Here is an 18732-nt window from a genome sequence, read left to right on the forward strand (position 1 = left end):
CACTAGTGATACGCAGGCAACCATGCGCAGCAGCAATTGCAGAAGCTTTGCAGAGGAAGCCCATTGCAGGCGCTGCCAGAAGGAGGAAACGAAGCCGAGAGGGAAGACAGTGGCCACCACGCTGACACTGACTCACGGTGACCACGTGGGTATCAGAATAGAGATGGGCTCCGTGGGGGGGTTCAATGGCAGTTTTTCCGTATGACATCGCCGGGACTAAGTTCACAGAAAGCAGTCATGAGAGGCCCCGGGCTCTCCCGAGGTTAATTTGCTTCCCGCGAAGTCTGAGTAATAAAGGTGGGCAGCACCACCCAGTGGGGAAGACAGGTATTCTGCCTTGAGAGGGCCAGGTGGGCAGCACCACCCAGTGGGGAAGACAGGTATTCTGCCTTGAGAGGGCCAGGTGGGCAAAGCCGGGGTTTCACTATAGAGAAACACACCTAAGGCTCAGCATTTCAATCCAAAAACGGCAGTGCTGACGGCACTGTGAGGATTACGTGAGAGTAGGGATAGCGCCAGACATGCAGAGAAAGTGCCATTACCAGTCGCTATCATTGTTAAGGTCAAGTGGGGCTCTCAGCACGCTGACCCGATTTCCCTCCGGCACCCCCCCCCCCACGTTCATTCAACTTTTCTTTCTCATTGGCGTCAAGTCGATTCCAGCTCCTAACACCCAGGGACCTTGGTTGGGGTGTCCCTCGAACAGAAGAGTATTTCTCAGCCACAGAACCGCTAAGGCCACAATAGACAAAAGAGTCGCTGTCAGCAGGCTTCCTAACGGGTCCCCCAAGAACCACTTAGCCCTCGGGGGCTCTCAGTGGAGGTTGGTCAGTACCGCTTCGGACCATGTTTTGCCTCATGTTTGATCTCATTTCAGAGAGACGTCCCCTCTTCTGCGGCTCCCATAGGCTTTCTCAGGTGGACACTCTTCAGAAGTCTGGCGCACGCTTGATTCTTCGCCTCTAGTTCTGATTCCTTGGTCATCTCCCGCCCCCCCAACACCACCACCATTTGTGTGTTTTCTAGACTGAATGGAAAATGGAGATGAGTCTCTGGCTATTGTTTGATTTATTCATTTCCCTCCAATTCGCGGCCCTTGGTTCTCATTCTAACATTGTTTAGAGTGTCTTCCATAACTTAGTACTCACGGAGATGACAGCGAAAACACTTGCGTTTCTGTGTACACATCTGATGTTTGCGAAAACATATTTAAGATGTTCACGGTGACCATGAGATCCAGACTCCGCTTAAGTGAGAAACCGATTACAGAGGAAGTACTGATAGAAAAAATAATAACGATAATGAAGTAGTACAGACCCAAGGAAATGCTACCTTTCTGTTTCCAATTTCAGACACGCCTGATTATAGAACAAAGGGTCATGTTCTCAGGCTGTAAACTCAGAAGGCAAGTTAAACATAGGAGAAATGAGAGAGAGCCAGTCCAGGAAGGTAATCTATAATGCCCACGGGGGAGAGAAAGACTGTAATCATCACCTTTTCCCCTGAAAGTGCACTGGGGAACTGTCTCAGGAAGAAAAACGGCTTTCTTCTTCATTCGTTTTTTCATGGAATCGCGACAATTCATGACAGCACTATATGTCCCCTGCAGAGAGGAGTCCTGGCTGCTCAGCTTTAGGGCTGTCTGAGCCACGGAGTGACTTCAGGCAAGAAAGACTTCCAGATAAGCCTTAGGGACAGTTCTACTCTGTCGCCTGAGGTCACTGTGAAATATAAATAAACAGGATGGCTCCTAATAAAAACACTGCCTTTTGGAAATGGATGTGACTCAGGCCTTTCTCCCAAGGTTTGAGTAGGGAGGCTGAACTACAAACTTCTGGTGCATTAACCATTAGCTATGCACTTAATCAATTACATCACTCAGGGGCTTCTTGGGACAGCTAATAAGCAGCCCAGATTTTGAGAAAATAGACCGAGGATAGTCTTACAGGAGGTGGGATCGAGGTGGGGGGAGCGGGGGGAGGCAGAGACAAAAAGTAATCCTGAACAAGCAAAAAAAATTGTATCAGCTAAGTTTAGAGACAAGCAAATGCAATTAGTGCTTAGCTGTGTCTATGATTTCCCACCTCGTGATTGTATAGGCAGAAATTAGAAATTGATCAAAGTGTTGTTTTTAATTAAAGTTAATGTGTTAGACTAAATGAATTAATGGATTTTAATATATAGTTTTCAATAATTTATCTGCACATTAGTGGGAGCAAATTCTGCATGCTCAAATAAACATAGTTTGTTTAGAAGGAGCAAAAGTGTTTCCTAGTGAAGGGCGTGCTTCATGACTAAAACTTTCTAAATGACAGGGAACAGCCAATAGGGGTATAGGATTGCCTGGATAGAATTCCCATGGGAACAAGCACTTTTCGTTCCTCACATATTTTAATTAAACACACTTCCAATATACCCACCTGTCTTCACTATCTGTTTTTGGCTTTGTTTTTGTTTTAAGGAGAGTTTTGGAAAACATCTGTAAGGATTTTTTTAAGCTAGTAAAATTCTGAAAAGGGATTAAAGATTCCCTTTTTTATAGTAGTCTCACCATTGTGCAAAAATGCCCCCCTGAATTTTCAATGAGCCAGATCTCTCCGACTGGTGCACACTGTACAATCTCCAACTCAGTGGGATCATCATGGACCTACACCATACGGGATCAAGCCAATTCGAATCCTTCCAGCTGTAAGGCAGAGGGCCTCACTTCACTTCGCTGAATTAGAAAATTCGTCCCCTACCAAAGGGACCGATATGCACCTCACATTGTTGTTGCAAAGCTTCAATGAGGCATTTTAGAGAAAAGCACCTGACACATCACAGATGCTTAATACATGTCATTTTCCTCTCCACTTTCCCTTCATATGCATATAGACCAGCAACATCAATTTCCTTTATATGTAAAGTTGATGCTGTTAACTTTATTAGACTAGGTTTTCCATTAAGCATTTCTCCTTATTCATTAGCTAGGGGGACTGACGCACAAAGATATTAAATTATTTACTCAAGTTTAATGAATGAATTTGAAAACCTTTTCCCTGCTTAACATGGCTGTGCCCTTTTCAGTGTGCAGAGCTTTGTTGCATTTATTCAGACGCCATCGCTAAGTGCTTCGTTTGGAACACAGGATTAATGAGCCTGGAGACACGGCATGGGTCACCATGGCAACCAAACTAGCTGGCTCTGTGAGAAGCCTACCCAACAGAGGCGGGATGCTTCACTCTGGCCCACAGTACAGAGCTGGGTGTTCTCTTTCATATAGCTGGTTCCCCGTTGCTGCTTCCAATTACACCCTGACTCACTTGACAAAACAAATATAAATAAAAAGAACATCCCTGTTCCTATGGGCATTAGCTTTTTCAGGAAAACTACCTCCCCTCTTTTCTGAACATAATAACCTCCCATTAGTTGCTGGTGCTGTTGACAACTGACTCACACTACTTTTCACCGTGTAAGTTCTTGCCTTCATTCTGGGAGACTCAAACCACTCTCAGGACGGCCCAGCCAATGAACGTCCTGGTCTCCAAGTTTGCGGATCTCATTGTCTCCAGTGACTTTCCTCTCTCCTCTGCCCTAATGACCATCCGTGTCATTACCTAAGTCAGTACCTAAATATTCTATTGTCAGGAGTTGATTCTGATTCCTGAGCTGATTCGGTCGGGGAAGCATGGGACACCCAAACTCAATGTCAACGGTTCAAACTCCCTAGCTGCTTCTCAGAAGAGAGCTGAGACTATCTGCCCCCACAGGACTTGCAGCCTCGGAAACAGTGCCACTGTGCGCTGGAACTGCCTGATGGCAGGTGAATCGTTAGGAACAAACTGCCACTAGTTTGGCTCGTGGGTTAACTGCCCCAGCTCTTAACTGAGGCGCTAAGCATTTAGCTCCGGCGTGCTTAGGAACGAAAACTGGTTGGGCCACAGACATCGCCTAGTCTCTCATCAGATTCTCTGGCGAGCATCTCCTATCTTTGTGTCTTGCCCATTCAACTTCCACAACAACTATTCTTAGGACACAGTAGAACCCCTCCCTCTCTCGGTTCTTTTTTGTTCATTAACATTTCTGGCTTTATCCCCCTAACCCCATTGAGCTTAGATTCCATTTTGCATCACTGAAAAGAAAACTCTCTTTAACACTTTTGCCCAAACCTTAAGGTCTGTGTCTTTACCAAACGCCAGCCTGGTGTTAGAAAAGAACCCCAAGAAAGGCAAGCCCACTGCTCCGTATCTGCGGGCCAGCAGCGGATACAGCGCGGCAGAAGCACATGTCAGGGAAGAGTGATTCCACCCTAAAGCTCAACACGAAAGTGTAATTGAACCCTCAAGACTGCTCAGAAATCCAGTGTTTCTCTGATGAGTCCGTTCTCCCATTGTCTATAATAAAGATTGTAACCCCGTACCCCTCGCAAGTCTGCCATCCTTCCCCTTCTCTGATCTCATTGTCTCTTCATCTCTGTGTGTGTGTGTACCCTAAGACAGAAACTTACTTAAAACCGTATTATCACATGAATCATCTCCCATCCACTTCTCTTCTCAATTTGATACAGTACAATTGAAGGAACTCCAGAAAGCTTGCCATTTTTTCCCATTATATTTAATGACCAAACTTCCATGAACATGTGGAAACCTCTTCTCTGTGTTCTCCCTAAAGCCAATCCATTCTAGACCCCATTTGCCAGCCTTCTCCGAATCCTCACCCCATCAATTGTCTCTCTTCTTAGCCCCTGCCTTTGACCACGTCTTCATGAGTAGATTTCACAACCAATTTTTCGAATACTTAGATTTCTGCCATTTAAAAAGAAAGAATTCAAACTCTTGATCCCATTGCCCTCAGCATCTACTCAGCTTCTCTCCTGGTCCTGAGTATTCTCTAAAAGCCTTGTTCATGTTCACCACCACTCGCTCTTTCGCCATCAAGTCCATTCATTTTGATTCTTAAAATATCCATTTCCTTTAATGTCACTGATTCTGGGGGCATTTTAAAGCTCTCAACTTACTTGATCTCTCCATTGTATTGGACACACTTGACTTTACCCGGAACTAGACTGCTGATGTCAGGAAAGAAACAACCTGTACACTAGACCATGAGCCACGGGTCATTTCGTCAGTAATGGGATGGAGTTCTTTTCCAGTAATGAAGTGGAGCCATACTGCCTTGCACGCTTACCCACTGCTGTTGAGTCAGTTCTGTAAGACAGGGTATAACGTGTCCTTAGGGTTGCCGAGACTGTGTCAATCTTTATGGGAGTAACTCTAGAGCCCCCTCTCTCTTCACCAACCAGCTGGTGGGTTTGAACTTGGAGTTAGCAGGCCAGTTTTTGCTTGTTTGTTTGCCTTTTAAATTCTTTAATTTATTTTATTTTTATTGTTGTATCAATAAATCATTTTATTTGGGTCTCTTATAACTCTTATAATAATCCATACATCAATTGTGTCAAAGGCATAGGTACATTTCTTAATCCACTGCACATCAAGGATCATTTCTTCCTTGTCTCGTTTTGATAACTGTTGATAATTGAGCATTCAGCAATCAACAACCAATATGTACGATGTATTGGTCTAAGCTCAACGAGGCAGTGTCTGCTGTCATAAACTGTGTGGTCTAGCGAGGGAGACAGCCACTAATCAAAGAATCAAACATGAAAATAAGAGTCATGAAAGAACAGTACAATGCCATACGACTCCACGCCACTCGCCCCCTCCCTTCCATTCCATGGTGACTCGTGGCAACCCCAGAGGACAAGGCAGAACCACCCCTGGGGGCTCCCAAGGCTAACTCTTGATAGGAGCAGACGTGGGTTTCTGAGACTGTGACTCTTCAGGACTGGTGGTTTCAACTGCTCACTCACCTTATGGCTGGTAGCCCAACTTGTAACCACTATGCCACCCGGAAAGATAGGGATATAGATTATAACATAGGGACCCAAGTTTAAAGGAACTGGGGGAAATATGTCTTAGAAAATTAAGCATAGACCAAGGTTTTGGACAGAAGTTAAAGCATCAAAAAGGAGTGGGAAGAACAGTCTCGTGAGCCTATGTAGCACATAGTCTGTAAAGGCAGGATATCTAGGTTGAGATGGTATATAGAACACTTAAATCCACCTTATTCCCTCTGGAAGCTTCACGAAATGATAGTCTAGTGATTATTTTAGAAAGCATGTCTCTACAAACCACGACGAACCCACTCCCATTGAGTCAATTCCGACTCAAAGTGGTCCTCTACAGGTCTCTGAGACGGTAGGTCTCTGTATGAGTACACAGACTCAGCTTTCCCCAGCAGAGTGGCTAGTGAGTTTGAAACACCAACCTTGGCAGTTAGCAGCCCAACACATCACCCACAGCGCCAGCAGGAGAGACGCCTACAACACACTCCAACAGAGGAAGAGCATATGGGTGAGTTGGAAGTGGTTTAGCAGATCCAAGAAAACCCAGGCGTGAGTTAGCAGTGGGGAAAATCAAAATGAACCCAAATATCACTGTAGAAGTCCCAAAGGCTCATGAATCGGCACCACTAAATACGTGGTGTAATCAGGGATAAGGTAAAGGGTAGAACTAGGTGAGTGTTGAAAAAGAGTCATATTCCAAGACCTCTTCCCTCATTTTCACAGTGCTACTGCCCCTCCCCCTCTCTGGGAAAACAAAGAAGCAATAAACATAAAACAGCCCTGCTGCATTATCTGAAGCGGGTAAAGCAGAGGGTCTCTGTGCAGAAATGCCTGATCTTGAGAGGAGTGAAATGCACACAGGTATCCCCAGCCCGCATTTCCAGTTTGGCACCCAAAGGCTAGCACCCTCCAGAAAGAAACCAGATAGATTTTTCTATGAAGAATCTAACAAGGAGGAAAAAATTAAATATACTATGTTAGAAATGTCTAAAATACATGTCCCGTCAGACCCCTATAGTAAAGCAAACAGTCAACAAGCCCTATCCATGCATTGAGATCCCCAATCCGCTTTTAATCACCCAGGTTGACATCTACACAGACAACCATGGCTTATACATCTCAAGAATGCTTCTAATATGGTACGTACAATGGATACAAACAGAGATAAACGAGTTGGAATCTATGTCCCCGGAAGGGGCGCATATGAGAGAAATATAAAATGGAACTCGATGTGAGCAAGGTTAGCGGGCACTGCACCATCCAGTCTCTTGAATTACAACCAAGAAAGAATAGATTTGGAAAGCAGAAGAAAGGAATTTATGAAGAATGTTGGATTTAACTCTTTAAAATTAATTGTCTCTATTCTTCAAAAGACTTTACCAAGAGACTAAAGAGAGTGCTTATAGACTACAGGAAAATTCTAGCAAGGACCTATGTAATAAGGGATTAATCACTAAAATATGCCAAAAGCTTCAACAATTCAACAGTAAAAAGACAAACAGTGCAATAAAAAATGGGCAAAGGACAGGAACATACATCTGAGCAAAGAGGCTATTCAATCAGTCAACACACACATGAAAGATGGCTCACTATCATTAGTCACGGGAACTGCAAGTCAAAACTAGCATCTTACCCCACAAAGTGGCAATAATCAAAAGACATAAGTTGTGGGTGGGTTGGGAATCTTACATTATTGGTAAAAATGTAAACTGTAAATATATAAAAATATAACCTCTGTGAAAAGTGGTATGGTTTTTCCTGAAAATGTTAAAAATAAAAATACCTTTTGATCCAGTCATCCCTTTCCTAAATATATATTTTACATATAGAAGAAAAGTAGCATGAATAAGCATCTACCTATGAATGTTTGTTGCAGTGCTATTCAAATAGCAAAAATATGGAACCAACCAAAGCGTCAATCAACATATGGGTGGAAAAGATATGGTGGTACATATATGTACAATGAAACACGATTAATTTTGAAAATATTAGGATTTTATGGAATATCTTTTAACATGAATTAATCTCATGAGCGAAATAAGTTCATTATAAGATAACATATATTATCATATGGTCCCACCTTTATAAAAGATGAAGAATAGGTATACATAGAGAAAATAATGAACTTTCCATGTTTGACATGCTTCTTTGGTGAATAGTTACTGGGTTTTTTAAAAACTCGTGCTATCATGGTCTCTCCCTATCTGGAGGAAAGTAAATAAAATAAAAGATAGATGGAAACCATTAGTCCAATGGACTCATGGACCACATGAACATCAGTTTCCATGACCTTAAAACCAGAAAAACTCGATGGTGCCTGGCTACCACAGGGATTGCCTGAGAGGGTCCTGGATAGAGTGGAAGAAAATACTGAACAAAGCTCAAAATCATAAATAAGACCAGGCTCACAGGTTGGATGGAGATGGATGGAATCTCTGAGATGATAGCTACTAGTCACCCTACACATCTGGAAATAAGCTGATCCCCATGGCCCAATTTTCAGTCAAACAATAGATAGAGACATCTATACGAACAATAGCACTACTGAGATATTCACATCTTACGATTACCAACCAATGGCGACGGAATGGCAGTGTTTCTCCAAGGAAACGCTCAGAAGGACGGAGAAAAAGAAGGGATGGATTTGGGGGAGGGGAGGGAAGAAGCAGGATACGTGACCTGACATTGGGGGAGGTTTTAATCAAGACATTAAGCCAAATATATGAATTGTTTAGTGGTAACCTGATCTGTTCTGTCAGGCTTCATCCAATTAATAATCAAAATGTGTGTTTGTTTTAAAAGAAAGAAAACAATGATCTCTGATGGTTACCAGAGACTGGAATCGGAGGGAAGACAAATCATTTTCTAGAAAGTGGACATTTGTTATTTTAGATGATGGAAAATTGTGCCAACTTCACTCTGCACAACATGTGCAAGGTAAGTGAAGGCACTAAAATGTACATAAGGAAAAGGAGCAACTTTGGTAAATATTGTAACATGCATTTTTAACCACAATAACTCATGTATATGGTTACATCGGTAGATGTGTATGCATGCATGTGGCTGGGAAGGTACATATATATGGGTATGCACATATAGGTTTATCAGCAAGTATATGTAAATGCATGTTTATGTACACTGCATATATATTAAACCTCAGGGGAGGCATCGTTTCAGGTGCTCCCAAGCCATAAGTTAATGCATCACAGGATTGGTTTACTGGGTTTGAAGGCACAGCGGCCTCTTTCATGCAGCAACTTCAGAATGATTTCAAGAGATGTTCTAAGCCCTAATTTGGTGAGTAGCATCTGGGTATTAAAAGCGGCCATCTAAGAAACCACTTTTGGTATCTTTTTGTCGGGTGCAAAGCGGAGTCCAGGACCCCATAAGTTCCAGGGAGAAATCCAAGAAGGAGACTGAGCCCGTGAGAAGCGGAGCATCCGCTACTGAACTCAAAGGTGGACTGGCTTACAAAGGAAACAATCCCACCTACGAATACTGTGGTTTCTTAAACCATCACCTGCATGAAACGAGCATGTCAACATTCTCAGCAAAACAAACACGAAATGCTGAGAAGCGGGGAAACTAGATTATTCAAAAGAATGGAAATAATGAGAATGTTAACATATTGTGAAAATGTAAATAATGCTATGGAGAAAGTTGCATTAAAATTGCTAGATGTGAACCTAATTTGCTTTGTAAACCTTCACCTAAAACCAAGCATTTTTAAATAATGAAGGAAGGAACAAATTCAAGGATCTATCTGAGAACGGATAGCCATGGGCTTTGGGGCTGAGAAGACCCACGACAATGGATGTGAACAAACATGAAGTTTCAGAACACTAAAGAGAAAAGAAAATTCTAAAACTCTAGGAAAGGAAAACAAGAGGTTGCATAATAAAGGACTTTTCAAAGGAAATTAAATTGTTACAGTAACCATTCATTTAAAATATTTTGAGAGAAGATTAGCACTATTGGTGAAAGTTTGGGGTTGAGATAAACTTGAGTGGACAGAAAATTAAGAAAAAGAATAGGCCAAGACAATTAACTCCAGGGAAGACAAAATGTTGTATACGAAAGGAAAAGTTATCCAACTTCAGGACAAGCCTGTGGATACAATCTATCTATAACGGGAAGACGGGAAGACGGGAAAGCTGTGTGTGTTTGCGCAGGGCAGATGGGAGGGAAAGGCAGCATCTTTCATTACTGCAAACCGGTTAATATTTTTTTAATTGCTTGCTTTACTACTTAGCTTTTCTAATTTTATGCATATGTATTTAGAAATATGGAAAACTTTTCACAAGCATCAGCTTACAGACGTGAAAGCGGTCGTCTCATGGAAGGATAATTGAGAAAGGACGTGTTCATAGTAAGACTCAAGTATGAAATTTTCTGTGTTCAATCAATTTTTATATCTCTTCCATTTCTTTTGTTAAATATTTTTCTTACTTGCATTTCCTATGATATCATGAATTTAACTTTTATTAAATCACAATTTATTGCTGCTCATTTTTAATATTGATTTTAAAGACAGTGCTTCTACTGGACTCTGTAACTAATTCTAACCATCGATAACTTTTCTTTGTTTTTTTTCTATGGAGACAACTATTTGCAAAAGAACAGTAGCTCTATGTCTTTCCAATCCTCCTACGTGATATTTATTTTTCTTTTTTCCGGTGGTAAGACCTCTAATACAACACTAAAGAGAAATGGCGAGGGCAATAAGCTTGTTTTATTCTCGATTTTAAAGGGGATGTTTCTAAAATGTCACTAGACTGTTTGCGTTGGAATTAATTAACTCAATGGCAGTGAGTTTGGGGGTTTTGTTAACTTTGAAGTGTGGTATGATTTTTCGTGGGACATTCTTTATGGGGTTGGGGCCCCCGCTGCCCACTTGGCTATGTGGTATTACCTGAACACTCAGTTCCAGTTCACTCATTGAGAGCAAAGTGGGGAGGGCAAGGCTTCTAGAGACGGGCGGTTAGCAGACGCCCAGCCTCGTGAGTCATTCACCGCCGTCTGATAGAAGGGAGTGTCTGGGCGAATGGAGTCCAAGATTTTCTTGCTCGGGACTTTCTGTCACTAATGGCACCTTCTATTTAAAGAGAAGAATTTCATTTGTCAGTTTTCTTTCTGTTCTTTTCTTTCTTTAAGTGCTGTAAAGTTTCCTTTTAAAAGTAAGTTTAATAAATAAGGCCAATTTGAAGAATCTGTGCCACTGTATTATTTCGGTACCGCTGTGATGACTGCAAATGTGGCAAAAATCCTCAATGTGGCTTGCCGGTTACTAAGATGTTATTAAAATGTACAGCACGGGAGACAGGAAGAAGGTTAGAGAAGTGTCCATTTCCTTGAATAGGAATCAAAGTCATGGACATTTTGCCTTACTAGGGTCCTTTTCACCGAATAGGGACGCTCCTAACAGGCAGGAGACTGGTGTAACTGTCACACGAGCAGCAGGGGATGGCCGTGAAAAAGGCACGCCCTCCTTTACATTGCCCTCATGCTACATTCTACCAGGAAATATTTCAGTTTTTACGCCTTCCTCCAGTGACAGCTTTGCCATGCACCGGCAGGACGTGTTTCATGCAGAGCAAAGCAAGCAGCCCCCATTTCCTGCAAGGAAAGGGCAGAGGTACAAATACCACGCTGCTCTCAGCCAGCCAAAGCTGACCCGACTCGCCTCCGTCCTAGCAGAATGCAGCATGCCCAGAGAGGACATTTACACCGAGCTACAGAAGCCGTCTCGACTGATAGGCACTATTATATTAATACCACAGGAAGCAAGGGCCAGGAGAGGGGGGCGTTAAGTAACAAGGCAAACAGAAAAATCACAGACAGAATCCCGCGCGGGGACAGAGCTGGCTCTGCAACACTGGAAAAATAGAGGAGAATCTTTTAAGAGAAAATTGCATGCAATTTTTTAGCCTCAATTAGCCTTTTTCCACATAAGAGCACTTTTCCACAAGGACCCCATCAAATAGCAAATGAAATTACATCCGTTTTCAGTTGCCATGGCATCGGTTTTTCCATTAATGGACGTCGCAGGTCCAAAGTTTTGTGTTAGCTGACTTCCTGCCCTGGTCCATGTGCTTTCTCCATTCTTTCTGTGCAGACATGAAGAGACAGATATCCGTACTTCTCCCACAAAGCCTATGACTAAATCGCAAAGAGAAAAGTCAGCCCTCGGCTATCTCCCCAGAGACTGAAAGGATAAAACTGATCAACAGTAGCATTTCATTAACCTTGGACTTAACAGTTTCTTTTTAGCAGATGAAAGCAGGTCCCATCCATGCAGTCAAGGGCTCCTGGAGCCATTGGCACGCCTTTCTATATGTCAAACCTTGACCGAGAAGCTGAATGTAAAACTATGATCTACTCTGTAAACTTTCTCTTAATTCACAGTTTAACAGTTTGGTTTCTTAAACATGCAAAAGAAAGATGCAAGACTCTCTCAATGTTGACTTTCCAGATGAGACAACCCTGCAAACATTTGCCTTCTTTCTCCAGTCATCAATTTGTCTTCAAGTGTCAGTTTGTTTTGTATTTGATATAGTGCCTGCTACCACACTTAAAATAAACATGTATTTTTCTAGGAAGAAGGATCTTAAAATATCTTTTTTCTTAAAAAAATGAATTAGCTATAGTTAAGTATTAGCCATGACATCATGTTGATGTGGGTCAATTAGATGTTATTTTCAGATGTGTAGATGTAATCCCACTTGAGGGTAAGTGAAAAGGTATTGCTACTAGGGTTGCAATTCACATCTGCAGGGATTTGTCCTAAATAAAACATGTCCGAGCATGTCTCTGCCATCAGTCACGGGCTGCAGACAAGTTCTTGATAAATGCAATCGTTAGTCTCATTAGGGTACCTTCAAAAAAGGTCCGAGCTCAACAGAGGCTTCAGGGACTGTTAAATTCAAGACAGAGAGATCGCTCAGAAGGTCATGATGACTATTTTGGGGATCCCAATGGAGTGATCTTGATCCCAACAGAGTAATTTGATAGTGTTTCATTTAAGACACAAGACTATCACAGAGCTTATTAAAAAGATTTAGGAAAACTCCATTTGTGAGAGAAACACTGGGAAAATTGATCCAAGGAATTTCTGCCCATCACAACAAGCTGTTCTTTCCTTGCAATGGGAAGGCCCTGAAAAAGAGGCTCGCCTGCAACGAGCTGGATTGAAAAGGTGGCTGCGGCCATGGGCTCCAACAGACTGGGGCAAGCCCGAGCAGGGCTTCGCTCTGTGGTTCGTGGGCTCCCTGTGAGACAGAACGCACTGGATGGCACCTAATAACGAGAACACGGTCTCCATACTGTGTGATTTATCCTCATACTTTGCATATATAAAATATACATATAAATATATGCATTATATATACACTATAAAATACTTTTACCTTACACACACATATGTATATGCATATATATGGGTAAATGGCACCATTTGCATCTTCATTAATGCCATAAACAACAACTAAGACATCTAGCTATTTTAATTGGCATTTTGCTGATTACAAATGAGGTTGATCATTCCATCACGTATTTCTGTTTGTGGTGGTGGTGGTTGGGTGACTCAGTTCCGCTCATCGAGGTCAAGGACATCACTGAAAGAAGCAGTCCTCCCCCCGGCACTATTGTCTCTATGTCTGAGTCTGTTATGGAGTTGCTGTGTGCGTCCCTCGCCCCGAGGGTCCAACTCTTCGCTGCTGACCCTTTACAAACATGGTGTCTTTCTTTGGCAATGGATCCTCCCTGATGGCACGTGCAGGGATAAGCCCACATAAGGCTAACTGATTTTTAATAAAATCACCAAGATAATTCAGTGGTGAAAGAATAGTCTTTTCAACAAATGGCACTAAAGCAACTGGGCACTCAAGTACCAAGAAGGAAAAAAAGATACATTTTCATCAATACTTCATATGATATGCAAAAATATATGTTATGCTAGGAGTCAAAGATTTTCAGAGTATAAGAAGCACAAACCATATGAAAGAAATATTAATCAATTGAATCTACCAAAATTAAATACTTCTGCTCTTTGAAAGACATTGGGGGTGGGGGGGGAGGAAACGACATATCTCCTAAAAGACTAGTATACAGAATATATACCAAAATCTCACATATCAATAATAACGTTTGAAAGTATATAAACAGACACATTTCCCAAATGGAGCCCTGGTGGCATAGTCATTATATGTTGCACTGCGATCTGCCTGGCTGGCAGTTCAAAACCAACAGCAGCTCCTTTCTACTCCCATAAACAGCTAGTCTCAGAAACCCAGAGAGGGTGACTATAAGTCAGCACTGACTCAATGGCAGTGAGTGAGTTGAGTGAGTGAGTGAGTGAGTGAGTGAGTGAGTGAGTGAGTGAGTGAGATCTCCCAAATAGGTACATGACTGGCAAATAAAAAGACAAAAACATTCACAAAGACCTTAGTCACTAGGGAGGCTCAAGTTAAAGCCACGTGAGCTATCATTACTTACCAATTAAAATGGCCCCACCTTGTAGGAATCTTTTTTAATGTGGCCTCACTGAGTCCAGGCACCGAGGAGGGGACCCTGGAACTGTCACCTAGTGAGGGGCAGGGACACAGCCCCTCTGAAAGATGCTCAGAAGTTCCTTCTAAATCTCCATTCAACCCAGCAACTTCTACTGAGCAGTTACAGAAAGAGATTTACATTGTGTCCACACCAGACCAGAAGTAGGTGAACAGAAAACAAGGTTACCTCTGCACAATGGACTACTACTGAATGTTAAAAATATCTGATTGACTGGTGCTTGCAACAATATGAATGAATCCCCAAAGCATTAGGTTAAATGAGAGACAGCAGACCACAGAGGCTGTAGGCTATAGGTAGTCTACTTTAATTCAAATGACGTTCTGAAAAAAGGGATGGAAAGCCCATCATAGGTCGTTGGGGTAGGAGTGGAGGGAGGGGCTACACTACAAAAGGCGGCAGGAAAGTTTTTGAGATGATTTTGGTGATAGGTTCATGTCTCAGTCAAAAATAGTGCATTTTACTGTAGGTACATTATACCTAAATTTAACAATGCAAAAACCCTAAACTCACTGCCATCGAATCAATTCTGACTCATGGTGATCCTACAGGACAGGACAGAACTTTCCCGGCAGGTTTTCAGGACTGTAGCTGTTTTTCAGAAGTAGAAAACCTCGTTTTCTCCTGCAGAGCAGCTGGTGGTTTCAAACTCTTGATCTTTCAGATCGAAGCCCAATAACCACTATCCCACCAGGGCTCCACACCTAAATAAAGCCAGTTTAAAGGGGGGGAAAAAACCCTCACAGACAAGCTTCTTCATCAATTTCCCCCATTTTAATAAATAATATCCCTATGCCCGCATTCTGAAATGTCAATAATTTGACAATGATTTTTTAAAGATAATGTACAATGGGTCTATGAAACCCAGGCTGAGCAAATCTACAGAGACAGTGGCTGGATTCATGGTCTCCGGAGGCTGTGGCAGCGAAGGCGGGGAGAAAGGGGGAGCTAACAATGAGCGCCAGAAAGAAAAGACTCTCGAATGGAGGGCGGAGGTGACGGCCCGACGCATTTCCCTATGGATCGCACGATGTGCGAATTATATGTCAGTTGAACTATTTGTGAAGTGGAAAGGAAAATTAATAAATAAAGCAGAATCCAGAAAGATGGATACTCCAGGCATTAGCGAGCTGAAGGGGACTACTGATGGTCACAGGGAAGGCGGCCTCGTGTGACGCGCCGTGACAAATTGAAGAGGAACGGACTCACATTCAACAGAAAACTTCACGATCTAGCCAGAAGTGGCACACTACCAGTGATAGGACACTATCCGCATACGATGCATAAAATAAATAATATAGTTTAGGTAAACATTAAAATGCAGCTTATTATGACCTGTACTTGTATAAACAATGTGCTATGTGTGTGTTTATATAAAATGTATTTCTTTTAAACTATATCTATCTGCACTACATAGAGATAGTAAACCAGCCACTGGCCGTCGTCAACTCTGACTCCCTGCAGCCTTTTGTGCGACAGAGCTAAGTGTGTCTCTGTAACGGAGCTACTGAAGTCGAGGGCCAGTTCTTTCTGCCAAGGGACCTCTGGGTGAATTCAACTTCCAACCTTTCAGTTAACATCCAAGCATATTCATCGGTTATACCAAGCAGGGAACTCCAAACCATTTCATTAAAAAAAAAAAAATTTTTTTTTAAACCAGGTCCCCGGAACAAACATGAGGAAACTTGCTACATTACCTGAAGTAAGGCTCATCAAGGTTCAAAGTCAGGAGTATGTCAGCAGAATATAATGTCAGCTGCTGTCCCCACCCCATCACTGCCTTCCCAGAAAGACTTACCTCTCCAAACCAATTGCTTGGCGCAGAGAATGGAGCTTGGAGTTGTGCAGAAGTGCAGAGCGGTGTGCCCGCTCAGGGAGAAGGCATTCAGCTTTGCTCCGTGATCACAGAGAATCTTCACACACTCCACGTTGGCCATTTCACAAGCCACGTGGAGAGGGGTTTTCCCATTGGGTCTACAGTTGATCGTGGCATTGTGGTCCAGAAGCACCAGAAGACATTCCACGTGGCCATACAGCACCGAAAGATGCAGGCCTGTCGCCCAGGAAGATTTCAGTTTATAACTCGGCAACCAATAGCCTGAAGAAGAAAAGGGAAAACAAAAACTTCTTGATCTCTGTCTGATAAGGGTTTTCACAGTGTTTTATTTTATTTCAGTCACATTTATAAAATTGGGAGGAAATGAATCAGAGGTTGTAAACTAGTAGCTAACAGGCCTATCTATCTATAGATAGATAGATAGATAGATAGATAGATAGATAGATAGATAGATAGATAGATAGATATATCTCCAAGTGGCATATTTGGATGGACTTAAATGGGTCCAATTCCTTCCAGTTCTCATTGTCTCTGCTCTTCCTTGCGATGTTGTTCAGTGCTGTGGAGTTGGCTTGAAATCAGGGTGAGCCAATAGAACAAAAAGTTTGCCCTGTCCTATGAGATCTTTAGAACATGTAGTACAATGCCATTCTTTTATGTACGTCATCTGATGAGTTCATATACGATCAGATGAGAGATTGCTTTTTCATGCAGTTACACTTTTTAGAAATTATTTTAGCTCTCAAATTGAGAGTTTGTCTTGTATGATTCCTAAGCTGTTGGTTACACACTTGTTTTTTTTCCAATATGACTATTTCTTATTGTTATCACACTCGATTGTGGATGTGTTTAGTGTCTTTTCTTAATGCCATGCTAAGATTTTATTGGCCGGCTTGTTGGTTTATACAATATCTCTTTTCAAAGACAGAATTTAAGGCAACTCATCAAATTCAGACAGCACAAGGTGCCGGTGGTGGCTGCTTTTAATCATCTAGAAAATAATGGCAAAGGAAAAAATGGGGAAATCGCCAGAGCACAAGGGTACGATACCCCACAAAGCCTGGATTGCGTACTGTGCACTAGCACTGGGCTTAGAATTTGCCTTTGCCTTTTCTAGCCGCCAGCGTAAGCGGGGAAAACCTGAGGTGCTGCACAAGCAACCATCCCCACAAGCCAAACACAAATGAATCATCCCAAGAAGCATAGCTGTTCTGAGAATGGAGATCTGAGATGAATCTTCCCATCAGTCATTGACAATGTACAAGCCCTTTCTCTCTATCTCTCATCTCTTTCCTTTCTTCCGCTGACCTCTGACTTCTAGATACTGAAATTGTTCCTTTTTTTTTTTAACAAGTCCCCAAGGGGTGGCCATATTTGAAAAACTATACCACTGACGGTTTTAGAAAGCTTATCTCAATGACAACATCAATAGGCGTGGAACTTAAGATGGCTCTGAGTGGGCAGGGAAAATGAGTGCCAAAAGATGGAATACCGCTGGCCAGATGACGATGTCGCCTTGGCTCAAAAGGCCAGGGGCGTCTCTAGGACTGACACAGGAGAGTGACGCTCATCGTGCATAAGTCAGGAGTTTTGTTTCAGATTATGAAAATCCTGCTTGCCCACTCGGAGCAAGTTGGAGCTGACAAAAAGCTAGTATATAATTGTAAGTTACATTTTTAAAAGAGAAGGGCCAGAGCAAGAAAAGCAGACATCCTTTGCTGATTCGGTTTCCAAAGGCAGGCTCCAAAATCTCACTGCCGTTGAGTGGATTCCAACTCAGAATCGATAGAACTGCCCCTGTGGGTTTCTGAGACTGGAACTCTTTATGGGAGTAGTGTCTCAACTTCTCTGTGAGAGTGGTTGGTGGTTTTGAACAGCTGACTTGGCAGTTAGCAGCCCCACTACACCAAAGGGCAGAATGAATCTGAAATATTGTGATTGCTTCTAAGGACCACCTTTGCTCTGGCCATCTGAAAGGCAATCTGAGGATGATGACCACATTGATGATCCGGCGAGGAATAAAATTCTCTCACTTGAGTAACAAGTATTACACACCTGGTGCTATTGAGTCACTTATTCAGATCCTGAGCTGATAAGGGCATGATATGATCTGACAGCCACTACACTGTCCCTGCTCATAGCTTGATTCTGGCTCTCTTAGTTCTCGACCTAAAATAGGCTGCTTGGCCACTCTGTGCCTCGATTGCCCTCTCTGTGCAGTGGGGATATAAAAATCCCTAACTTGTTGAGGGGCAAATGAACCTTTCTGTGGGGAGTGCTGAGGACAGAACGTAGTGCACAGTAAGCACTCCGTACTGCTGCCTTTCAGGAGGCAGGAGACCCATTCAAGATATGGGAAGGGGCTTAAAAGTGGCAAATGAGCAAAACAGAAGCCACGTGAAAACCACAAATGAGCACAAATTAAATATCTTACCCCTCCATA

The 18732-nt window shown here is 42.5% G+C and overlaps 1 protein-coding gene across 1 annotated transcript in view; it reads right to left on the reverse strand.

Moving 5' to 3' along the window:
• ASB4 (ankyrin repeat and SOCS box containing 4) overlaps window positions 1–18732 on the reverse strand; it is a 48825-nt gene that overhangs the window by 21303 nt on the left and 8790 nt on the right. The window contains exon 2 of the mRNA XM_075557608.1: window positions 16251–16550. Coding sequence (XP_075413723.1) covers window positions 16251–16550 — 300 coding nt within the window. The remainder of the gene's footprint in view (window positions 1–16250; window positions 16551–18732) is intronic.

This window comes from Tenrec ecaudatus, chromosome 9, assembly GCF_050624435.1.
Source record: "Tenrec ecaudatus isolate mTenEca1 chromosome 9, mTenEca1.hap1, whole genome shotgun sequence".
In the NCBI taxonomy this organism is placed as follows: Eukaryota; Metazoa; Chordata; class Mammalia; order Afrosoricida; family Tenrecidae; genus Tenrec; species Tenrec ecaudatus.